This window comes from Leptonychotes weddellii, chromosome X (assembly GCF_054177405.1).
Source record: "Leptonychotes weddellii isolate Sample4059 chromosome X, ASM5417740v2, whole genome shotgun sequence".
NCBI lineage: Eukaryota > Metazoa > Chordata > Mammalia > Carnivora > Phocidae > Leptonychotes > Leptonychotes weddellii.
The window spans coordinates 87,148,715-87,175,129 of record NC_138385.1 but is presented as its reverse complement, the minus strand read 5'-3'; the positions used below and the strand labels follow the sequence as shown (position 1 = coordinate 87,175,129).

Below are 26,415 nucleotides of genomic sequence, written 5' to 3'. Positions count from 1 at the left end.
GTAGTAAATCAAATTTCATTTTGTCCTCACAGAAGGCATCATGAGAGCTCAGTCTCCATCACAGAACTGGGATTACCAAATGTTTGCTTCTTAGTAATGATAGCCCTGGTAAGAAAATTGCCAATCTTCAGCTTATTCAAAAATCCCAAGTCTTTATTAAGCCCAATCAACAAATGTGCAGTTTGAAATTTGATTTTTGCATCTCCCTGACAAATCTCTAATTAAAAATACAATGATTTTAAGTATCACACTAAGGCAGTGGATTACAGTTTATGCCTTCTTACTTCTATATGTTAATATGAAATTCCGGTATATAGAGAGTCCTCCCCACGTTTTATAAATGTTAATAAAGAATTTTGGAAAAACTAAGACTATAAGCAAAATCTCTGTATATATGTGAGAACTTTGATGACAAAGGCCTGTGGTATACACATACACTCAAGTTTTTGCATTATTTATGAACAAAAGAAGTCTTAACTGCTGACCTTAAAACACTTTTAGCTACCTTACTATTTTCTTAGTGTAACAAGTAGAAAATAGTTTGTGTCTTGGGGAATCCATAATAAAGCCTCAAAGGCACACTGCATTTTGGTTAAGGTATGGATGGTAGATTAGATTACTGTTGAGCAAATATTCACTCCCAACCTCCCCCACCCCCACCTAGGTGGGAAGGGTGTACATCCATGATCCGCTGATGTTGGGTTTGGCCATGTAACTTGCCTCTGCTAAATGGATGTTAGTGGGCATGACATAACCTGAGACTCGAAATGTGCTTGTGTGATTCTGGGCTTGGGCTCATTCTGTTCCCACTGTATCACTGTCATGAGAAGAGGGTACAGATAGCCCCTGGTGCAAAGAGGATGAGATACATAGAGCGGACTTGGATCCTAGCTTCAGCTTGGAGCCACGCCCAAACAAAGTCAGCCAAGATCATAAAACCTCAGCCAACCTGCAGAAACATGAGCGAGAAATAAATTCTTGCTGTATGCGTTGAATATGAGTTTCTTCCTTTTTACACAACACAACTGTGACAAAAGCAAACTGATTCAACCCAGTATTCAAAGAACTACACAGGCATTTTTTTTTTAAGATTTTATTTATTTATTTGACAGAAAGAGACAGCCAGAGAGAGAACACAAGCAGGATAAATGGGAGAGAGAGAAGCAGGCTTCCCGCTGAGCAGGGAGCCCGATGCGGGGCTCGATCCCAGGACCCTGGGATCATGACCTGAGCCGAAGGCAGACACCTAACGACTGAGCCACCCAGGCGCCCCTACACAGGCATTTTTAAGCTCTTCCAGGGCAAACTCTGGTTCGATACGTACCCAGGCAAGGTACATTAGATTCATTGCTAGAATTGTTAAACTGAGACACCAAACAATATGAGATTAGTTGAAAATAATATTCTCTACAAAAATTGTTTATGCAAAATTGCTAAGCGTTTATATTAAAATACACATACATTTCAGTTATCTTATACTTCAACAATATGTTCATCCAGACATTCACCAAATATCTTTTAATGTCTATTATGCATTACCAGGCACCCGTGAGGACCATTTAGATTCCTAACCAGGGGTGCACAAGGAGTGGCCCAGAGTTTAATAAGCACAGGAAATAAGATCCATCTAGCAACTTTCTGACATGTTCTCCTCATCACCTTCATCCCATGTTGTCTCAGTTGCTGTCTAACCTCTTTCCTGCTGACTTGGCTATTTTCAGAAGTTTTACTACTATTACTGTTTGGTGCATTTCTCTACCTCTTTTTTCCAACTTTCTGTTTTTACAGCATTTTAAATAAAATGTCGCCAAGAAGAAAATGCTCCTAGAAAACCTACCTTCCTAGTTTAGAGCAATTTGGTTCTTGGGAATAGGAGAGAAGAATGGTAAACTACTCAAGTTTTTACCACGATGCTCTGTGAAATGTATGTTCTATCGACTTCAAGCAAATCACTTAGCTGCCCTGTGCCTCAGTTTCTTTTCTCATCTATCAAATGTGGAAAAGAATAATATATACCCATGCTCCTCAGCATTGACATGATCACATGGTGTATCTGAAAACACTAAACTAATGTAAGTCATTTGTTTCTCTTTATTTAGAGGCAGTTTTCAGTCATATCAAGTTTTCTTCTTATAAAAAAAAAACAACCTGCCTTTCACTATTGCAGTAATATATCTCTTGTACAGCATCTACCACTAAATGAAAATGCATTTCCTTTTTATAAAAGCAAAGAAACAATTTCATACGGAAAAACTTTTTTTCTAAATCTTACTTCGAGCATCACTATTATGGATGTGCTTGTTTGTGAGTTTACTGCTACACAGTGGTCCAAATGGCCCAAAATAGATCTTGTCAATGAACAGTTTGCTATTATGATTGATATGTTCACACCACGGTTGTGTTTCATAAAATATGTATGTTGTTTTGTTTTATTTGGTTTCATTCTTTCTTATTTATCCATGATGTTTTTGTTTGAAGTTGATGTGTCTGATTCAGCTATAGCTTGGTCATTGACATATGACCTTTCTTGGTGTTTGTCTTTGGGCTCCTTATCTAGTCATCAGTCCAAGAACCAGAAAAAGGAAACAAAACCTGGTTTCATTCAAATAGTAAATGGTTTGGCTCAGTATAAAAGGGAACTGTTGGTTAAAACCATTATTGAGGGGTGCCTGGGTGGCTCAGTTGGTCAAGTGGCTGTCTTTAGCTCTGGTCATGATCCCAGAGTCCTGGGATCGAGTCCCTCATTGGGCTCCCTGCTCAGTGGGGAGTCTGCTTCTCCCTCTCCCTCTGCTCCTACCCCCCCCAACTTGTGCTCTCTTGCTCACTCTCGCAAATAAATAAAATCTTTAAAAAAACCATTATTGAAATTTTCAAATATAATTTCTATATTATATACTTCTCTCTATATATTTTATTATCTATATATCCTATATCTCATTGCTATGGATATTTCAGAGCTTTCTTACTCTTTAAATTCCTCTACAGTTTTAAAAATGTCAAATCATGAAAACAGAGTTTAAAAAAAAAACTATCCGGGTGCTAAGATAAAACTCATATTGAAAGACCTAGATTAAAACTAAAGTTTAATAAGAAATACTTGATTTAAAAGTTGTGTTCTTTTCTGAATAATTTTCTTAAAATGACAAAAAATGTACACGTCTTAATAGTTACCACAACATTAAGTGTAGGTGCAGTAGAACCTGAAATTTAATAATTCTGGAGAGAGATTCTTCAATTTTGGAAAGGCATGACTCTAAGCAGTGAAGAAGTTAATTACTTCATAGCATGTTGATTCATTCTAAGAAAATAAATTTTTATTTTTTTAATTTTTATTTATTTTTTTTAAAAAAAGATTTATTTATTTATTTGAGAGAGCGAGAATGAGAGAGAGAGAGAGTACATGAGAGGGGGGAGGGTTAGAGGGAGAAGCAGGTTCCTCGCCGAGCAGGGAGCCTGATGCGGGACTCGATCCAGGGACTCCAGGATCATGACCTGAGCCGAAGGCAGTTGCTTAACCAACTGAGCCATCCGGGCGCCCGAAAATAAATTTTTAAATGTCATACTCATCCTAAGGCTCAGCTCAGTGTCTTACATTATACATAATATGGTTGCGACAGACCCCATAAACCATGTACCACTGAAAATAGGAAAGGACCTCCCTTATGCAAATACCAAATATTACACATTAATCACAATATGCTTTTCCATCAATTTCACATTTACATATAACTGCAATGCACACAGCCATTTTCTTTTGAATGAATTTTAGGTGCATTTAAAAAACGCATTATACTTATAGACACTGACATTTTTAAAAGCTGTTGAAGTTGAAATCAAATTAGAACAAACCAGTTAATATTCATTTTAATAGGAACACAAATGACTCCGTGTAGGAAAAGCCAATAATGAGTTGTTCTACTTTGCCATCATAATGCACATTTAATGTGTTGTCCCCCACACAGCAACATGATGCCATCATTAACAGAACATCTGCTTTCTGCTGTTTTTCAAATATGACAGTGAGTTTTTTCTGAAGCAACTACACTATAGAACTTAATTTCACCAAATCCTCTGGATGCCTTAACTAGAGGTACTGAGTATATAAGTTTAACTCTTTATAGAATGTATTTATTTATTCATTACTTTATTATGCTTGTAGTTTAACAATATTCTGAGTGGATTAATCTATTCATTGACACTGAATGAGAACTTACTATCTCTGCTAATTAAGAGTAAAAATATTTTGGGTATTCATAGGAATTGTAAGCTCTGGTACCAAAATGTTAACAATTTTTATGTATATTCAAGAGAATTATGGGTACCTAAATTATTTTCTGTATATTCTAAGTTTTCTGTAATGGGTAAGCTTCTCTACCCATTCTTGAAATGCTGGCTTGCCTTCATATTTACCTTACTCTGTACTCTTTTTCTTGCCAATCTCATTCATGTTCATTGCTTCCATTTTCAAATACCTGCTTACGACTTCAGATGTGCATCTCAAGGTCAGACCTCTCTGAACGTTCAGCTTCATATATATTTCTGCTTGCCTGATACCTTCCCTTGAGTATTTATCAAAGGTGCTTCACATGCAACTTTTTTTTAAATTGAACTCACAACCATACCCCCAAGTTACATCCATTCTGATGCCCAATGTTGGTAAACTGTACACTTGCAGATCCCCCAATCTCAGCAGGTGATGCAAGTGTGCGTGCACGCACCCACGCCATGGATATAAGCAGGCATTTGGGACACTGTTTTCTCCTACACCGTCCATATGCGAACTAGCTTGTGAGTCAAGCAGATTCTGTTCATATGTGGCTTTCTCATCTATGCAGGTTTCTCCATCTCCAGCGTCATAATCCTGCAATACTGTGCAAGTATCCAGAATTCTTTTTCCTACATTTTTGTTTTGTTTTCTTTGTTTCTCTTAATCTGTTTTCTACATTGCAGCCACAGAGATCTTTAGAAAATACATACCTGATCAGGTCATGCCCCTGCTTTAATACCTTCAGTGGTTTTATTTTGCACCTGAAAAGAAACTCAGACTCCTTACTGCTCTTCCCATTGATTTTCGCACTCAAACCAAAGTGGTCTTCTTCCAGTCTGTTGAGTGCACCAAACTTATTCTTCTATCGGACCCTTGCACAGGCAGGTCCCTTAGGGAACAGTCTTCAAACCCTACCTCACCTTTGTTATTCTAACTCGCATCTATCCTTTTCCTAGGTTAAAATACTAATTCTTCAGGACAGCCTTCCCAAACTTACTGAATCAAATAGTATCTTACTATTTTATCTCCCTGTCCTTTACCTTCATAACCTTGAACAGATTGTAATAAATACGTGTGTGTGTCTACTGGATTTATACCTGTCTCTCCCACTAGATGATAAGCTCCATGAAGGCAGGGTCTGCTCATAGTTTGTTCACCATTTTATCCTCAGTTCCCAGCACAGCACATGGCCAAACTCTTTACCAGTAAATAACTACTGAATGGAGGATTGTGATATTTTGTATTCAGGAAAATATTAAAGTGGGGATGAAATATATGAAGTCTGGTTGGTATTCAAAGTGCACAGAATCAGATCATTTTCACTTGCTATGAGAATGCATGAATCTTACTTTGAGATTCCACTTCTGACTTGAGTAAAAAAGACAACTAACTGTCCATCAGATGAAAACAACATAGTTTCTCCTAAATACGAGTGCTAAGCTAAGAGCGTATTTCCAAAGGGTCTTCTCAACTGAATGCTCAGGGTGATTCTATCATGAACAATGTCCTTGCAATAAATATCACATTAATTTTTTTCCTTATAATGGCTTTAATGCTAGTTTATAGCTGAGACCACTCATTTTGATTATCAAAATTTTGAATAATATGAAAGAGAAAGTATTGACCATGGCTGATTACAATACACGATACCAAAGAAGGTTGCTTATCCACTGTCAAGGAGTCTTTGCCTCTTCCAAGCAGAAAAAGAACTCTTCCGACACCCCTCTCTGTCTCTTGTTCAGTCTAGGCCGTTGCTATTTTTATAACTTTGGTCAAGTTCCTGGCTATAGTAAATAGAAACTAAATACATAAATAAAAGCTTTTTAATCTCACGAGCCTCCCTCTCTTTGCCTATGTAATGCAGTGACTAAAAGCGACACCAGAGGCTGCATACGATGCGGCACAGAGCACAGGTGTAATGTTGGGGGTCCTCAGTAAATAGGTAGTTCTGATTCTCATTTTACAGTATTTGTTCTGCCTCCTTCCCTTTCCCCCTCCTATCCCCGTGACTCCACAGCAGACAGGTATTTTAGAGAACGGGGTGGGAAAACCTGTGCGCCCCATCCCACAACTCAGTCACACCTTAGATGTAAAAAGCGGTCTGGGGAGCTAAGCTAAGGACATTTTCAAGTCACAACCACTTCTTTCTTAGGACACATCTGACTTGTCTGTAGTGGTTGAAAATTGGCTTTTCCGTCCTGTCCCTTCTTACCTGCCCCATGAGTGCACATGCATGCACTGAGATGCTTAGTTTGACCATGCCACTAAGAGAGAGCGTATAAAGAAAACAAATGAACAACAAACCCAAACCCCTCTTAACCCATTAGAGTTTAAATGTTGGAAATACCCCAGTATCCCTTCATAACTTCCAATCAGTGTTTTCTTTGCAGGTGAAAATATACTCTCTTGATATATAACTTAAATGACTGCTAATGTCTAAAATATCCAAACTTTTCTCCTTGCTTGGCAGGCATCCTTTACTTCTTTCCCTTCATTTCGAAAAGAGATTCCCAACAATCCTTCTTTTAAAGATAAAATATACAGGCCCCTAGTCTTTAGGTTGACTAAACTTGTGTCTTTGTAGGCATCTTCCCCCCCCCCCCCTTAAATCCTTGTACGTTTCCCGTTTTCAGCCAAGGAAAATCTTATCAACTACCTGGTCAGAACTTACATGATTATTATTATGTGTATGTTGTTATTATATTTGTTTGGCAGTTTACTCCTTTCCAAGTAAATTAATGGCATTTCATTTGAAACTTATATTACCTACACGTTTTCTGTAGAATCTAAAATTCTTTTCCATTTGTAGTAAGCACCAGTAACAAACAGTAAATACTTGCGATAGGCTAGTCCACCAACCTCTCAGAATAGAATCTGAAGCCTAGACAGGCAAAGGTATGGTCAGGTTGAGAGGCATGCTGGCGGCGAGCCGTCACAGAAGCCCAGATGTCCATGTTCCAGTTGAGTGGTCCATGCATCACTCCTCATTTTGTTATATGACCATTGCTACACCTTTGAAAATAGTAGGATGTAAGAGTAATTTATTGCTGCTTATACTTAAAGTTACTCTGATGGAAAGAAGAATGAATGAGTTGTAAACCTTGTGGATTTCCATTTAGTACCATGAAGACACACAGGAGTGCTCATTCATTACTGCGTACTCCACTCTTGGCATGGTGCTTAGCCGTGTATGTATTTGTTAAATAAATGACAAGCAGAAAGAGAGTAGCTGCTGAGTTGATAAAACATGAAGACATTAACGATGAAACAGCAGACCCCTTAAAGTTCACTGTGTGAATGCACCCTTTCAGTTTGGGAATTAGAAGCCTCAATTTTGCATCTTGTGGCACATATCCCATTTAAGCAGTTGCCTGATGGATGCTAACAACTGTTGAAGCACAGTTGTTTCAAAGAAGGTAAAAAAAAAACAAAAACAAAAAACACCAAAACAAACCACAGCATTAGAGACTTTAAAACCTTTTGTTCTAAATTTAGTACAGTATATGCAACTTGGGAGTTCCAGCTACAGTTATGGTCAGAAATTCTGTAATCATTTATTTTTTCTAGGTGTGATAGTCGGAATTTTAATATTACCCTCAGTAGTTCACAGCCACATATAATCACCTACTGTTGAATGCAGGAGGGACCTGTGAATATGATGGGATATCACTCCCATGATTAATTTATGTTATATAGCCCAGCTGACTTTAGGGAAGGGAGATTATCTTTAGTGGACTGGACCTAATTAGGTGAGCCCTCAAAAGGGGCAAGTTTCCTTCTTCCTGGAGAAAGGGATTCAGGTACTGGGGATTCTACATAAGGGAGATTCTCCACTGATGGCTCTGAAAATGGAGAGGGCTAAATGGCAAGGAATGCAGTCAATTTCTAGGAGCCAAGAATGGCCCCTGCCTGACAGCTAGCACTGTAGACCCCAGGCCTACAGTGACAGATTAACTCAATTCTGCCAACAACCTGAATCTTGCAGGGAGATCCTTCCTAAGAGCCTCCTGATAAGAATGCAGCCCAGCCACAAGACACCTTGAGAGTGAGGACCCGAGCAGAGAACACAAATGAGTTGCATCTAAACTACTCACCAACAGAAATGTGAGATAATAGATGGGTGTTCTTTTAAGCCACTGAGTTTGACATAATTTGTTATGCAGCGATGAAAAACTAAGGTACTGGGTATCTCAAAGGATGGATCAAGACTGATTTTTAGGACTTTCTCAAAGTTTCAATCCAAGAAATATTTCTAAACAACTAGCAATTTGTAAAACTTACAGAGTGTTTTCTCATATATACTTTTATTTCATCATCCCACCAATTCAGTAAAAAGAATATCCTTATTCTCCACTGTAAATTTTTTTAACATAATCTCATATAGGGTAATTTTATTGCTCAAGATCACAAAGGCAGACAGTGGAATGATGCCTAGAATTTAAAACAAGGCCAGGTATACTTAAGTATTACTGCTCTTAGTGTGTGAGGACAGGATCAATACTAAACACTGAAGACTCACCAGGACTGGGGCTAGGGTGAGGCAAGTGAGGCACTGACTTTGAGCTCAAAATTTAAGGTCAGGGGTAGACCAAACAATCTCAGTAATCAAAATAAATTATGCTTTCATTCAATATTAAATAAAATAAAGTTAATGCCAAAAATCCATGATGAGAAAATATCACACTTTTAAATAAAGACACCATCCATGGGCTGAAAATAGGGTTAAACAAGTGAGGCACAGACTGTTGGGGTCATGCAAGTGCAGGGTCAGATCCCATCTCTTTAAAACTTTAATATTTTATTTCCCACTCCCCTCACCTTTTTTTTTTTTAAAGATTTTATTTATTTATTTATTTGAGAGAGAGAGAGAGAGAGAGAGAAACAGCATGAGAGGGGATAGGGTCAGAGGGAGAAGCAGGCTCCCTGCTGAGCCAGGAGCCCGATGTGGGACTCGATCCCAGGACTCCGGGATCATGACCTGAGCCGAAGGCAGTCGCTTAACCAACTGAGCCACCCAGGTGCCCCCCACTCCCCTCACCTTAATCCTGATCCTGACTCAATAACATGTACCCTTGACACTTCCTTGTCTTTCAGTTACTAGGAAGTATTAACATACTCTCTTATTTCTGAAGTTTATTCAGAAACTTTCTTTTTATTTAATTTATTCATTTATTTACTTGAGAGGGGGAGATCACGAGCAGGGGGGAAGGGTAGAGGAAGAAGCAAACTCCCTGCTGAACAGGGAGCCCAACGTGGGACTTGATCCCTGAAACCTGGGATCTGACCTGAGCCGAAGACAGCTGCCCGACCGAGTGAACCACCCAGGCGCCTCTATTCAGAAACTTTCTACTCAGTTATTTTGGTTGCTTGGCAAGTGGCAAAGTTATGTGTTCAAAAATAGTTCTCCTTATCAAACTCAACACTCAAAAAACAAATAATCCAGTTAAGAATTGGACAGAAGACATGAAAAGACACTTTTCCAAAGAAGACATCCAGATGGCTAACAAACACATGAAAAGATGCTCAAGATCACTCATCATCAGGGAAATACAAATCAAAACTATGATGAGATACCACCTCATACCTGTCAGAATGGCTAAAATCAACAACACAAGAAACAACAGGTGTTGGCGAGGATGTGGAGAAATGGGAACCCTCTTGTACTCTTGGTGGGAAGGCAAACTAGTACAGCCACTCTGGAAAACAGTATGGAGGTTCCTCAGAAAGTTAAAAAGAGAACTACCCTATGATCCAGCAATTGACTACTAGGTATTTGCCCAAAGGATACAAAAATACAGATTCAAAGGGGTACATGCACCCTGATGTTTATAGCAGCATAATCAACGATAGCCAAACTGTGGAAAGAGCCCAAATGTTCATCAACTGATGAATGGATAAAGTAGATGTGGAATATTACTCAGCCATCAAAAAGAATGAAATCTTGCCATTTGCAATGATGTGGATAGAGCTAGAGTGTATTATGCTAGAGTGAAATAAGTCAGTCAGAGAAAGACAAATACCATATGATCTCACTCATATGTGGAATTTAAGAAAGAAAACAGGTGAACATATGGGAAAGGGGAAAAGAAAAAAAGGAGAGAGCAAAAGAAACCATAAGAGATACTTAACGATAGAGAACAAACTAAGGGTTGATGGAGGGAGGCCAGTGGGGGATGGGCTAGATGGGTGATGGGTATTAAAGAGGGGCCTGTTGTGATGAGTGCTGGGTGTTGTATATAAGTGATGAATCACTGAATTCTACTCCAGAAACCAGTATAGCACTGTATGTTAACTAACTCAAACTTAAAAACCAAAAAAAAAAAAAAAAAAAACCCAAAATAGAGTTTTCTTGATCTGCCAAATTGGCTCCTGGCTATGTTAATCTGAGCATGGTGTCACAGGTATTGTGTTCATTCAAAGACCGTGCATCCATTCCTCTGAATTAGTCTGGATCATTAACAGATATGTCCTGTGTCCCCTAAATATCGTTATCTTGGCTGGAATTGATGTCCAAGAGAATGAGGCATGGGGATGAGGAAGCCTTCAGAAATTCAGTCCTTCACTGGCAGTGTAGCCATTGAAATGGCTGAAATGGTATTGGAAGCAGCAGGTTTAAGAGTGGACAGTTTGTCTAAGTTGGACTGGAGCAGAAGGTGAAGGTGAAAAAGGTCTTCAGCCACTGAAAGGCTAAAATTGTTGTTAGGGGCCAAATCATTCTAGGTAACTTCTGCTTGAGAACGTGTTACTACATCACTCACAGAGGAGCAGGATGGGTGAAGGCACAGGGGAATACAGTTCTAACAGCTGAATGGTGACAACTGGTTTTATAACCTGACTGTATCCATAGTTTCAGTGTCTTTGCTCGACAACATTTTGTATTGCCAGGCTTATTAACCTAGAAACGTGTCTAAAAAGTGACCTACTCAAGAAGTAAATAGTCATTCAAAAATCTAAGTATTTAATTTACTAACAAGTAAAATGAGAAGTTGGAAAATCTTTTTTAATAAATTGAGAGTACATATTAGCATATTATTCAAACAAGTCAGATATTTTTGCATTGGCCACATTAATGGATAGAGTCCTGAGTCTATTAGGACAGCCCTATATTGAATAAATTTGTGAACCCAGAGGAGGGAGTCCACAATTTTATCTTTTATGTACGTGCATACAAGCTAAGATAGTAATAACATTAAAACTAGCTGCCATGTCCACATTAGAATTTATAAAGAAAAAAATAAAACTCAACTTGCATACTGACTGGTTAGCTATATAGAAAGAACATAGAAAATATATTCCTTCAAAGAAAACTAGCTTTGAATAAATTATAGTAAAATTTTCTATTTTTCAAAATTATAACTATCTGTAGGCACAAATAATGTCATGTGACAAAGATTAGGGCCTGAACATGGATTATTCCAGTGCTGCTCATTAATAATTATTATTAATGGATAAATTATTCATCCAGTTACTAACTGATTTAGTTCTCAAGCAAGATTTGTTATTTAAAATTACAAAAAATACAATTTTGAGCTAAAGAGTTTACTGATATTGATTAGACAAAAAAATCTAGCTTTCTTTATCTATATATCTAGCTCTCTAGGCAGTAAAATGGGGCAACTGTAAGGCTTGCCTCAAGAAAACAGAATGGAAGATAACAGATGGTTCTACCTATAGATATATTTCAGCTAATAATCTCAGAAGAAATGACAGAACTCCAGAATTACAATTCAGCAGCCCCTAATGGATTAATGGATGACACTGATGATCCTCAATGACCGCCAACATTACCACAAAGGAAACAACAGATGTTTTGTGCCTCCTAATGGAATTAACACAATGTCACTTCAGGAGTGATTTTGCCAACAAAGAGACAAATATATAAATAAACCTTAATCTGAACAAGCTTCCTATAACTATTGAAGATAAATGATACTGAGCATCAGGTATATTGAGTTACTTTATCCTTTGTAATGTTATATGTGATGGAGAATTTTCTATAATAAAATGATTTTATTATAAATATGTCTTTAAATTTGAAAACCCAAGTAAAACGGAAGTATTTGTAGCAAAATATAAATCACTAAATAGGTCCATGAAGAAATATAAAACTTTCATTGACCAATAGAACCTGAAACTCAGTCCTGATATATTTTCAGGGCACATTTTGCCCTCAAACTGTACCAGGATCAGCCAGGTTGAAAGGTCGTTACACCAAATGATGAAGGAAAAGCTAATCAGCACTTTAAGTAAGCTCTTACAAGCTGTACAAGAAGATGGGAAATTACTCAACCACTTTAACAGGCTAACTGTCCTTGATACAAAAACCAGATGAGTATGCCCCAAGAAAAAAATATTTGAGTCAAGCTTACTCATATACATATTCTAAATAAATTCATAGCGTATCCAGTACAGCAGCGAATTAAATGAAGAAAGAGGCTGTGTTCAAGGAATGCAAAGATCATATGACATTAGAAAAAACTGTGAATTGGTTAACAGAGAGAGAAGAGAAAGCATTTTATCATGTTCTGGGAGTAGAGAAAAAGATCTTTGATAGAAATTCAACACCAGTTTGTGCCAGTAACTGTTAACAAACAGAACAGAATTTCCATATTCTAAAATCAACAGCACACATACATAAGTGTGAAATGTTAAAACATTCCCACTAAAGTCAAAACAGGACATGGAGGTGTGGTACCATTTCTACCTTTCAAACCTGGACTGGTTTGCATAGCCAGCATATAGCCATACATAGGAATACCAAAATAAAAGTTACGGATTATGAAAAGAGATAATAAGATCCCCTAATTAAAAACTCCAAAGAAATTGGCTGTCAAATATTCAAATGTATAAGGAACTTCAGGAAACTGATGTAGAACACTACAGCAAAATCATAAGTCTAGCCACACAAAATAAATAAAAGAATATATCATGGAAAATATACCATTCAAACAGTAGCAATATCCAAAATATACCTATAAAAAGAACTAAGAAATATGTACATGATCTTTATGGAAGCAAATATTTAAAAAAGTTACTAATAGACTTAGGTAAAAGAAGTCTCAAATAGAGCAATACACCACGCTCATTTACAGTAAGCAGAATATTGTACAGATGTCAATTCTCCTAAAATTATTTATAGATTTCTGCCTTACCTGATGGATTTGGCTTCGGGTCAGCAGAATAGACATAGCCCAGCACCAAGGCGTCAAGGTATGACCCTGAATAAGGACTGAGGTGAGAACCCACCCGAAAAGAAGGGGCAACAGAGAGGTCGTTCCCACCCCCCCCCCCGCCCCCGCTGCCCCCCCGCGCCGGTCAGTTTTGGAAGGACTCAGTCATGGCTGCTCGGCTCTGCTTCCGCTTTACTCCCTACTGGGGGTTCTGAGGGAAATGAAAGCCATGGTCTGATGTGAGCTAACTTCACCAGAGGAAGAAGTCCCAGGCCCTGCCTGACAGGAGTCAGGAAGGACCCCATTTGACTTCGGCATAATTCCTCCGCCACCATTACTGAGGGGAGCCCTCCAGAAACCCACGCGGGCTTTCATGCTGGGAAGCCCAGGTGGGCGTGGCCGGAAGTGCTCACTCTGATTTCTGCTACATGCGCAGCGGAGCCTCAGTCCTCGCTGTGGGAGGTGTAGAGGTGTGGTCTCACGCCAGCAAAGGGAGGAGTGCCAGGACTGGACAGGTGTCAAGGTGAGTAACTTGCTAGAACTGAAGAGATGCATTCCTTTCAGAACTGAGGTGGCTCAAAGAGCCCCGTGCTATTCTGGCATGCCCCGCCCCCACTGCCCGGACCTCGTGGCCGAAGCGTGGCTGTTAGGCTTAATGCCCCCTCACTTCCGCATTCGGCATTTGTGGGATGGGAGGTCTTTTTCTGAAGGGGCAGCCTCAAGTCAGTGGGGGGAGGTTTCAAAAGACCGATCGGGAGTCAGGTTTAGTATTCTGAGTTAGAACTGAGGTGACAAGCCCCCACAGAAGAGAGGAGGTGCATGGAGTCCTGTTCACCCCTGTTTTATGGGTTCCTAAAACAGTACCCTTAAGGGAATAAGCAGAGGCACCTTTTCTTGGAGCCCAACTAGAATATCCTTATCGAGGCTATGCCCACCATCTCTTCTTCCATATTCTAGGGTGACCTCTTCATCAGCCTAACTGCTTGCACCTAACTCCTGCCTGCTATCCCCGACCAGAGTCACCATGCCTAGAGGTCAGAAGAGTAAGCTCCGTGCCCGTGAGAAACGCCGCCAGGCCCGTGGTGAGACCCAGACTCTGAAGGATGCTGAGGCTACTGCAGCAGCAGCAGGAGAGTCCCCCTCCACCGCCTGTCCTCTCTCTGGGGGTAGACCTGCTGCTGCGACTCCTAGCCATCCTCAGGGAACCTCATCTTCCACCAGTGCTGATGCAGCTCTTTCATGCACCGATGATTCAGATGAAGGTGCCAGAAGCCAAGATGAGGGAAGCCCCAGATCGTCTAATAGTGCTGAGGTCTCATACAGAGACCCATTAAACAAGCAGGTAGTTTTGTTGGTGCATTTCCTGCTGCAGAAATATCAAAAGAGAGAGCCAGTTAGGAAGGCAGACATGCTGAAGCTTGTCATCAAAAAGTACAAGTATCATTTCAATGAGATCCTCAAGAGAGCCTCTGAGCACATGGAGCTGGCCTTCGGGATTGATTTGAAGGAAGTGGATCCCATCCGGCACTGCTACGCCCTCGTCAGCAAACTCGACCTCACCGTCGATGGCACGATGCATGAAGAAGAGAACATACCCAAGACTGGCATCCTGATGATTGTGCTGGGTGTGATCTTCATGAAAGACAACTGCGCCCCTGAGGAGCAAGTCTGGGAAGTCCTGAATATGATGGGCGTCTATGCTGACAGGAAGCACTTCATCTATGGGGAGCCCAGGAAGCTCATCACCCAAGATTTGGTGCAGTTAAAGTACCTGGAGTACCGCCAGGTGGCCAACAGTGATCCTCCACGCTACGAGTTCCTGTGGGGCCCGAGGGCCCATGCTGAGACCAGCAAGATGAGAGTCCTAGAGTTTTTGGCCAAGGTTCATGATACCGTCCCCAGTGCCTTCCCGTCGTGGTACGAAGAGGCTTTGAAAGATGAGGAAGAGCGAGCCCGAGCCCGAGCCACAGCCAGGGCTCAGACCGCTGCCATGGCCAGTGCACGCTCCAGGGCCTTGACCAGCAGCTTCTCCCACCCTAAGTGACGTGGGCGGCTGGTTGAACAGGTGCGTCACCGTTCTAACAGCGGCGGGCCAGGGCGGGGCTGGAGAAGTGTGTATCATCCCTGCCTTCCTCCTGTATGTCAGTAACGTGGAGTTTCACTTTTTTTTTTTTTTTTTTTAGGTTTTATATCAAATGCTGAAGCTTGAAGCAGATTGTTTTCTTTGTGGAAGGAAAAAGCAGTCAACATTCTAAGGAATAGATGGCCAGGGTGTGTCTGGGAGGAACACAGTGAATATCGTCTTTGTGGTCCTGCTATATCTCGTAAACTTAAAGGTTTTGTTCCTTTTCTTTTTTCTTTCTCTTTTTTTTTTCTTTCTTCCTTTCACTTTCTTTTTCTTTTTATTTCAAATGTTATTTCTTTAACAGAAAGTTTATATAATTTTTGAATCTAAATTTATTAATGATTTTGGTTTTTTGTTTCTGTTTAATAGATTTAAGATTAGGAGTTTTATTATTTAGTAAAACAAATTGGGAAACCTTTCATATTTACCAAAACAGAACAATAAAACATGGCGTTGTAACAGGCATTCGCTTGGAAATGCGAAAAAATTTAGCAGTAAAATTACTGGGATCAAAAAATGGAGGGGAGAGAAGTAAAAGAGGTTCTGTTCTTGGTTTCCCCTATACTTTTTAGTCTGTTGTTCTGTAAGGATAGAAGATGCATACATGGATTTGTTTGGCTTATTAAAGAATGGAGGAGAAATAAAATGTTTAAATACTAGAATTCATGCTTGCTGGGTCATTTATTTTCCAGATACTAATTGAGCTTCTGCTCTGTAAAAGTTAGTGTTAGAAATGGGGAAGCTAGGATATAAAACACTCCTGGCCTTAGATTGTGCAGTCAGGAACAGTAATCATATAAAGAAGATGGAGAAGGACCCTCTAAGACCTAAAGGACCAGTAAGAAGGAGTAAAGAGGTAAGGAGGCAGGGAGAGGGTTGGGAGAAGTGGGACAGGGAGGGTGTCTGGCTGAGCAAGAAGGTATAAATTCCCTGAAGAAAGGCAGTTTGGGGTTTTTAGGCCACTATGAGCCCCTCGGTGGGATAGACTGTTAATTTAAGCTGCATGGCGGGCCACATGGGGCTATGGGACTGGTGAGCCGAGGCCAGACAGACCGATGGTTTCTTAGTGTTGGAAGACGTGAAATGCACGCTTCTATGTTTCTTTGGTATCCTCGGTAAACCAGAGGAAAACCTCCTCCACAGGCAGAAATGGAAGGTATCCTGTGTTCTTGTTCATGGGCAGTTGGACAAAGAGCACAATCTCATTGTTTTAGGCATAGCATCTTCAGGGAATATCTAATAAGGATGCTACTCCTTTGAGGTGGGATGTTGAGAAGTTACTGTGTTGGCTCTCCTTGCTCTGAATTGAGTGGAGAACCAGGTCCCAATGCATTTATAGGGCATTTTAATTAGATTATCGGGAGTGTAATTTTGCAAATTCTAAGGGAGGATTAGATTTTTGGTGGTGGTGAAATGAGTGAAAATGGGTGGTTTGGCTGGAAAGGCACCTGGGAGCGAAGGTCTTGGTCCTTGACACATTCTGGGACATCTGAGTTGCCTCTGGCTGGGGGAGACTCTTCTACACCCAAGTTAAGTAATTTATCCTGAACTGGGAAAACCTTCTTTTGTTTTACTTGCTAAGCAGCATTATGGGTTAATTTGGTATTATTTGTCATAGAAAGCTGCATATTCTGTGATCTCTCCTGAAGTAAAAAATAAATTTCAAAAAATTAAAATAATAAATCTCCCCAGAGGGGAGGATGGTATCGTCTGCAAGTTAAAAAAACAAAACAAAACAAAAAAAACCCTATGATAACTACCATTCATTGAAGACCTACTATTTTCCAATTACTCTGCCAAGGGCCTCATACCCATTACATTTATTCCAATAGTCCCACAGGATGGGGCTTATCAGACATACTTCGCAGCTGAAGAACTTGTAATTTTTCAAGTTCACATGGCTAATAAGTAGCAGAGCTAGGACTTGATCCCTGGTTATATTTGACTGGGGCCCACACTTTTCCATTCCTCCAGCCTGAGGCTACCTTCTGTCTCTTCTTTTTCTATTCTTCTCACTAGTCCAATGTGTGTCACAGGTCATTAAAAACCCAGACGCGCTAGCCACAGTGCTAGAAGTGGTCCTGGTGAAGGAAGGTGAAGGTGAGAAGAAAGCACGATTTGGGGACTGTCTGTGCGCTTTGTTGAGTGAGGCTCCTCTTGTCCCAGCACTTGCCTGCATTACAGCCCTTGTGTCCTGAGTGTTCCCCAGTGTGCCCTCCTGTCTGAAAAGGAACCTCATTTGCTGACCAGCTCTCCACTGTGTCTGCTGGAGGCTGCACCCAGCTTCCTGTGATTCAGACAGTCCTGAATCACCTGCCCTCCCCTTAGAGCCTTCCACCTCCCTGCAAGTGGACCTTGGAGGTTCCATCCCTCAGTGAAACCATAGACCGTGAAGCTTAGATACCGGATTACCACCCCTCCCATCCCTACAACAGTCTCGAAGTGTATTCCAAATGAGCTGGTGGTTAGAGTCTTACTTACAGAATATACTGGTTCTTGGGGTGTAACTGAAGTTAGATAGAGGGTTCTGTAAACAGCACAGATATTGTCAGTAGGATTTTGCAGGAGTGTGGTGTTTGAGACTGGCCACTGAACACACACACCAGTGACTGAGCTTACATAGACGGTCAGTAATCAAAGCCTCCCTTGTAATTTGCTAGATGTGGAAATCACTGTGCAGCAAACATCTACTGAGGCTGAATTCCTCAGAACCCAGAGTTTTTCTAAGGGGAAAAAAATGGTTTCTTGACAGACATTCTATCTTGGAACAGCAAAGACTAAAATAATTTGCCCTTCTTCTGCCTCTTATCTCAGTCCTTGCCCCGGAGAAAAATTCTGGTTTGTCTTTGGGCCTAATGGCATCTGTCAAAGGGTCCTGCACATTCAGTCATGCTAAGGATTGCCCAGTCTCACAAGTTTTGACCATGCTTCCATAGAAGGAGACCATTCTCATCCTATAGAGATTCTAGAATTCATTTAAAAGGTGAGTACAGAAAGGTGCCATTGAGTGCAAAAGGTGAGCCCTCTTTCCTCAGATTTTACAGGATCCTTTTGAAAATTAAATGTGATCCAGTCTTTGAAAGCACCTGCCACACAGCAGGATTGGAAAAAAATGGAAGAATTGCAAGGCAAACTGGCCTCCAAGAAGAGGGTTATTTTCATAACAAATTTTAATAGTTGCTCTTTATCGAGCACCTACTGTGTGACAATTTATGAGAGAGGCTGCAAGTGCTCATGGGCATTGTGTCTTGGTCTTCTTCCTGGGCTGACGGGGAGACTACATTCTCACCCTACTTAGGAAGGGTCATGCGACTACCGCTGACACTGAAATAAGAACAGACACAGTGTTTGTCACCTCCAGGCCAAGATATTTGAGAGCCAGTATGCCTCCTCCAGGCTTTCTGTTTCATTCAGCAGCAAACCCGGAGACCCTTGTTGAGAAGTGGAGCCATTTGATGGGAGCCACCTGGAGCCCTGCGTCATCTGACAGAGGAGGCCCCCGCCAGCCCACATCAGACTATGTGTATGACAAACAAACTTTTGTTGTTTTAAGCCTTGGCAAGTTTGCTGTTGGATCAGCCATCAGTCACTTTATCTGATTAATGCATAGCTACTCCCTTCGTGGTGAGATGCATTTAAATATTTTAATAACAAAGGTAATAGTACATATGTTCTTCTAAAAGCTTTGAACAATACACATAAATTACAATCTCCCCTTTCCTCAAAATTCAGCCCCCTCCTCAGAGATAATCACAATGAACAATCTGATGTGTGTTATTTTTAAGCTGACCTGAGGCTTTTTCTTATGTCGATGAAGCCTATATTTTAGAAGGTGAGTAAAATATATTGAATATATTTAATAATATATTAAAAATAAATATATTGAATTTTTAAGATTTGTCATTAACAGTGTACATATTGTTCTGCCTCTTAACCTTGACTTAATAAAATGAACCCAAGATATTTCCATGACAGGACATATAGATCCACCACCCTCTATTAACTGATCCCTAGATTTCTTTTTTCTTTTAAAATAGCCTTATTGAGATATACAAAAGCCAGCTCATACTTTATAGTTTGATGAGTTTGGACATATGTATACATCTGTGGAATCATCGTCACGATCAAGGTAACAGACACATCCATCACCTCCAAAAGTTTCCTTGTGTCCCTTTGGTTATTTGTTTTTCTAAAAACACGTCACATGAAATCCCTCAAGAAAATTGTGTGTAATAGATTACTGTTAACTGTAGGCCCAATGTTGTACAGCAGATCTCTAGAATTAATTCATCCTGCATACTTGAAACTTTCTATCAATGGAACAACTCCCCGTGTTCCAGCCCCTGGTAACCACAGTTCTATTTTCTGATTCTACAAGTAGGATGACTTTCGGTGCCTCCTGTCACTGGCTCATTTCACTTAGCATAGTGTCCTTCAGGCTTACCCATGCTGTCGCAAATGGCAGGATTTCCGCTTTTAAGGCAGAATAATACTCTTACTGTGTTGACCCAAAATGAACAAATCTTTTTTTCTTTTTAATTTTAAAGGGAAAGGGAAAGGAAAAGAGTTTTATTCAAGCCCAAGTTGGGACAGCTGCCCTGGATACACAATCTTCAAAAAGAAGAGAGCACTTCAGGGAAAGAACGTTTGGTGCAGGGTTAGATATGGTTTTTTTACATAAAGAGTTAGAAATCATCACGACAAAGGACATTACAGAAAGTTATAGACTTTATCTTATGTTTTTAGTATGTGCAAGGCTTGTATGACTTTCATCTTATGGGAGCCAGGGAGGTTTTTTTTCTTTACCTTTATGTTTGGAATGTTCCTTTCCTCATTGTTTTAGTGAAGCAGATGTACAGTGTGCTCAAGGCAGAAATAGAGCTCATGTTTCAAGGTTTTGCTGAGTCATTTTGACCTTGGTGAATGTTAAAGTAAAGCTTCTGAGGGAGCCTAGGAGCAGGGCCCACAAACAAGACAAGTTGAAAATTTCCTTTATCAACTGTGTGTGTGTGTGAATGTGTATATATTTACTAAAACATATGGGGCACCTGGGTGACTCAGTCGGTGAAGTGTCCGGCTCTTGGTTTTGACTCAGGTCATGATCGTTGGGGTTGTGGGACTGAGCCCTGCATGGGGCTCTGTGCTCAGCGGGGGTCTGCCTGAGATTCTCTCTTCCTTTGCCCCTTCCCCGACTTCCGAACATGCTCTCTCTAAAATAAATAAATCTTAAAGATATATAGAAATATATATATATATATTTATCACATTTTCTTTATCCATTTCTCTTCAGTGGACATTTAGGTTCTTTCCATAACTTGGCAATTATTGTAAATAGTACTACAAGGAGGGTAAAAATGCAGGTATCTCTTTGAGATCGTGAATTCCATTGAGTATTTATACCCAGGAATGAGATTGCTGGATCATATGGTAGTTCTATTTTTAATATTTTGAGGAACTTCCATGCTGTTTTCTGTAGTGGCTGCACCATTTTACATTCCTACTAACAGTGTGCAAGGGTTCAATTTCTCCACATTCTTGCCAACACTTTTTTTAATATAATAACCATCCTAACTGATATGGGGTGATATTTCATTATGGTTTTGATTTGCATTTCCCTCATAATTAATGATGTTGAGCATCTTTTCATAGACCTTTTGGCCTATTGAAGGAGACCTCGTCAGGAAGAAGATAGGAGCAATCAGGGCATTGCAAGTCTTGATTACAAAGAGACGTTAATCATGTATTGTTGGAAACTCCAATCATCTAGTTCCAAGCCCTCCCCCCAAAAGAAAGACCAGGTAAGGATCATCCTACTTATGTTTGTGCAATAATTAATTTAACCATTCTCCTCCTAATGGACATATAAATTGTTTCCCATTTGTTGCTATGATTAACAGGACTGAAATCAACATCTTTGAACATGAAATCTTGGGCAAATGTGCCTGCGCTCTCATAGGAAAGATGTAGCAAAGTGCAAGCCTGATTAAAGCGGGTGAGTGTGAAGATTGGGAATTTTTACAAGTATTGACCTTCTGTTCCAAAAATGCTATACCACTTCATAGTCTGTCCAGTTAATGTGTGTGAATGCCTTACATCCTCCTAGGCGTTTTATTCATCATACTTTGAAATCATGGTCAAACTTTGGGGTGAAAGATGGTCTCCATATTGTTTTACTTTTTATTTCCTTTTTTCCAAACAGGTTGAAGATAAATTCAATGAATCCCTTACCCCTGTAGAGTGGGATTTCTGCATTAATGTCTTGAGTGCCTGGATTTTTCTCGGCATACTTTTATTATTTTGAAAGACATTCCTCCTTTACTTGTAAAAGCAAGGACGTGACAGAAGGATCAGTTGCTGAGCAGTGGAGCCAGGCAGGACACCCTGAGCTAGTGAAGTTTGGAGGTCAGAGCAATTGCCAGAGCCCATGAGCGAGAGACCACATGTAAAACCTCATCTAGAAGAGCCCAGGGCAGGTTGGTGGTCAGCATTCTGGATCGAGGGTTGAGCATAAAGTGGACAAAGAACCGTAAGGAGAAGAGCTGGGAATGTGGGTAGAGGGTCCAGGAACTGTTAATAGGCTTGGCAAAGCTCCAAATTGCCGCCACCAGCTGAAGTTGTGAGGTGGTCTCAGTGGGCAGGTCTACTGGATGAAAGGACTAGAGGTGTGCCAGACACCCCACCCTGCCTCTGAAATCTCCTTGCCCAAAGTCAGGCAGACCACAGATGGATTTCCTGCATCAGGTGGCGATGCTGCATGCTGGATCCTGGCAGGGCTATAGCTCTTGGCTGCTGTGGGGCTCACTGCATCCCCACCAGTGTCGCAGGCAGGGCAGGTTTGCTAAGTGATGACAGCTGAGATGGGCCAAGAATACCAGTGAGCAGTGGGAGGGGCCTACCACCGCAGGGAGGTGGAAATTGAGGGGGGGATATGCTTAGGCCAATTGCCTCAGTGATTCTACAGATAAAGGGCCGAGTGTGGACATGTCTGAAAAAAATGATCTGGATGGTATCTGCAACTCGGGCTATCCTCCATGGTTCCTGAGCTCCTGGCACACCAGAGGCCAGGTGTCCTATGGCTGCATTTGGTGGCCTCTATTGCCACCAGCTATTTCCTAGGGTAAGAGGTTGACTCAGAATGCAGACATTTGTAGGGTGGCTGGAGAATCTGTGACGATGGGACTGTTTGTTTATTAAAATAACCACGGATGGCAGGGATACATGGAGTCCAGAGCTGTATCTTTATGGTTATAATAAACTAGACTGGATGTACTTGAAAAAAAAAATCTGTACTAGCCATCTCCAGGTTATCACATGAACTGTAGCACAATGTAAATCACTACTCACTGTGTAGTGTGGGGAGGATTTGTGTTTCTAAGAAAGTTGCGTTTATTGCCTAAGTGGCAACTGAGTGAGGGTAATGTACAGTGAAGGGGACAGGAAATAAGGTTTATTTCCCTGTATTAGAAATTTAATAGAAGTTGTATAGTCTCCCTTTAGCAGGTTTTCCCCTTTTATTTGTGACTGCTGCTTTATCTTTTCCACCAATCATAACACAGATTACTCCTTGCCTCTCCTTCCACATTTGCATAGGTAGGTCTCATATCCCACAATCTTTGTATAGCTCTGCATTTTATTTGCAATCACTGCATCTATCAGAAGCGTATTATCATTTGGCTCCGTAAACTGCAGTTAGACCCCAGAAATTGTGTCCTAGAAGGACAGAAAACTGGATATCGGCAAAGACTAATAATTGTGCAAGTTACAGCCTCCCTATTTAAAATCTTTCATTTTGAAATAATTTTATACTTACATAGAAATTGTAAAAATAGTGCAGAGAGTTCCTGTGGCTCTTACAACCAGTTCAGCCAAACAAATCTGTTTACATTGTGATAGTTCATTTACCAGAACTCATAGATTGACATTGGTAGAGTTGTATTTAACTGCAATCAAATCTGGATTTCACCAGACTCAAGTAGACAGGCAATCAGTGCTTTTTGTTATGTTTTGTTTTCTTTGGTATATAGGTAAAGACATTTTTATCCCATGTATAAATCTGTATGAATTCTACCAGAATACAGACACAGAAATTTCCCCAAACCCCAAAGAAACTCCCTATGTTCCTTCTCGTTTGGGGTTTATTTTTTTTTCATCATAAGTGTACTCTTTAATCCCCATCCCCTGTTTCACCCATTCCCCCCCACTCAGCTCCCCTCTGGTAACCATCAGTTTCTTCTCTATAGTTCAGAGTCTGTTTCTTGGTTTGTCTTTTTTTTCCCCCTTGCTCATTTGTTTCTAAATTCCCCATGAGTGAGATCATAAGGTATTTGTCTTTCCCTGGTTTATTTCATTTAGCATTATACTCTAGCTCCATCCACATCATTACAAATGGCAAGATTTTCTTCCTTTTTGATGACTGAATATTATTCCATTGTATGTATGCATGTATATATATATATACATACACATCTTCTTTATCCACTCAACAATCAGTGGACACTTGGGCTGCTTCCATAGTGTGGCTGTTGTAAATAATGCTGGAGTGAACATTGGGGTACATGCATCATATTTGAATTACTGTATTTGTATATTTTGGTAAATACCCAGTAGCGTGATTACTGGATCATAGGGTAGTTCTATTTTTAGTGTTCCTTCTTTATTACAATCACAGCAAATGTAATCCTTGGCAGCCACTGATCTATTCCCTATTAGTATAATTTTTCTTTTCTGAAAATGTTATACAAATGGCATTAAAAATTACATAGTTTTATGAATAAAAATTACATAATTTTATGAAATGGGGTTTTTCAGTAAGCCTAATACACTTGGGATCCATCCAAGTTGTGAGGATAAATAGTATATCCCTTTTGATTGCTGAATAGTATTCCCAGTACAACAGTTTATCCATTTATCCACTGAAGGAGATTGGAGCTACCTCTGGTTTGGGGCTATTACAAATACAGTTGTTATGTACATTTGTGTATGGTGTTTTGTGTGAACATCTATTTTCATTTCTCTAGGGTAAATTTTCAGAAGGGGTTTGTTCCGTCATATGTTTAATTTTGTAAGAAACGAGCAAGTTGATTTCCAGAGATCCTGGACCATGTTACACTCTCACCATCAATGAATGTCAGATCTACTTGTTCAATACCCACATCAGCACTTGGTATTTTCAGTAATTTCTACTTTACCTACCCTAGTAGGTAAGTAAGTGGCAGTATGTTGTTGTGGCTTAAAATTACATTATACTAATGGATAATGACGTGAATATTTTGTCATCTCCTTATTTACTATCCATAGGTCCTTTCTGGTGAACTGTGTGTTCAAGCCTTATGCTCATTTTCTAATTAGATTGTTTCTTGCTGTTAAATATAGAGAACTCTTTTGGGGGGGGGTGGGGAATGATATGCATGTGATAAAAGTGTCTTTAGCTATATGCCAAAGAAAACAAAACACAAATCTTAGATCAGATAGGTGATTGGTAAGTATTTTCCCCCCAGCACGTGGTGGAGGTGAGCTGTGTGCCTTAAAGTTGGGGTGGTTGTGTAGCCTGCAATAAATGCATAGGACATCATCAGTGGAGGAAGAATTTTAAAATTCTGCCCCTGTATCTTCCCAGTGTGTCTTGGGACAAACAGTTTCTACTGCTTCATTGTGTGACTCTCAGAGGGCGCCAGAGACCACGGCTGTCCGTATCCATGGGTTCGCATAAGGACAGCACATCCGAAACCTCCTCAGAGGTAAGTACAGCCTTTATTATTAATTATTTTAATATAGTGTATGGGTGAGAATTAGCAAACATCACAGTAAATCACACTTAGTAAGGCTAGTTTTTTTTTTTTTCCAGCAAACTTTTGTATATAGATATGCACGCATACTCACAGACACACATAACTGGTAGATATTCATGCTGAGACTTTCTCATCAAGAAGGTAACTTTGTTGGTACAGTTCTTTTTGCTCAAATATAAAATGAACACTCGTTACGAAGGCAGACATGCTGAAAAGAGTACAAGGAGCTCTTCCTTGTGACCTTCTGGAATGCCTCTGAACACTTGGGAGCTAGTCTTTTGCCTTAACTTCAAAGAAGTGTACTCTACCGAGCATTTCTATGGCCTTACCAGCAAACTGGACATCACTAGCGATGGCAGCTTGAATGGTGGCAGCAATTGCCCGAGACTGGGCTCCAGATGACTCTCCTGGGTGTGACCTTCATGAAGGGCAACTGCTCCGCTGAGGAGATCTCAGAATTCCTGAATATAATGGCGATGCAGGCCGGGAGGAAGCATTTCATCTGTGGGAGCCCAGGAAGCTCATGACCAGAGATTTGGTGCAGGAAAAGTACCCCGAGTACCACCAGGTGCCAGACAGAGAGCCTCCATGCTCTGAGATCCTGTGGGGCGCGAGAGCCCACGGGGAGACCAGAAAGAGTAAAGTCCTGGAGGTTTGAGAAAGGTCACTTAGAATGTCCACAGTTCCTTCCCATACCAATCTGACAAGGCTTTCAGAAGTGAGGGAGAGAGAGCAAAAGGGACTTTTAGCAAGGGTTGGCTGGTTTCTTTAGTTTTTTTAGTTTGTGGTTGAAGACCACAGTCTCAGGATTCCCTTCGCCCCACACAGACACCACTACACACTCCTTTCCCTTCTCCCGCCTTCCATTCCCATCCCTTCGGCGTGCATGCACATGCACACACACATACACTCTCTGCACTCTCCCCTCCTACACATATGGTATGTCCCTTCCCTACACACACACACACACACACACACACCACTACAGTATTCCTACCCTTACTTTACCCACGGTACACGCTCCCCTTTCTTCCCTTACTGCACACACAGCATGCACGCACTGCC

The 26,415-nt window shown here is 40.5% G+C and overlaps 1 protein-coding gene and 1 non-coding gene across 7 annotated transcripts in view; one reads left to right on the top strand and one right to left on the bottom strand.

Annotated features, from left to right (window-relative positions):
• LOC102725880 (melanoma-associated antigen B18-like) overlaps positions 1-16,224 on the top strand; it is a 134,985-nt gene extending 118,761 nt beyond the window's left edge. For 2 of the 6 annotated variants that reach the window (XM_081809022.1, XM_081809024.1), the window contains 4 exons: positions 13,407-13,477; positions 13,874-13,960; positions 14,395-15,502; positions 15,621-16,224. In XM_081809022.1, coding sequence (XP_081665148.1) covers positions 14,462-15,481 — 1,020 coding nt within the window. In that variant the 5' untranslated portion in view covers positions 13,407-13,477; positions 13,874-13,960; positions 14,395-14,461 and the 3' untranslated portion in view covers positions 15,482-15,502; positions 15,621-16,224. Of the gene's footprint in view, positions 1-13,406; positions 13,502-13,873; positions 13,961-14,394; positions 15,503-15,620 lie in introns of all 6 variants that reach the window. The other 4 variants (XM_081809026.1, XM_081809023.1, XM_081809025.1 and 1 more) reach the window with 4 other exon arrangements.
• A 5,021-nt stretch (positions 16,225-21,245) lies between these two features.
• Positions 21,246-21,382, bottom strand: LOC115940073 (U8 small nucleolar RNA). Its single transcript, XR_004074874.1, has one exon. It is a non-coding gene; the product is annotated as a U8 small nucleolar RNA (small nucleolar RNA).
• Between the last annotated feature and the right edge of the window lie 5,033 nt (positions 21,383-26,415).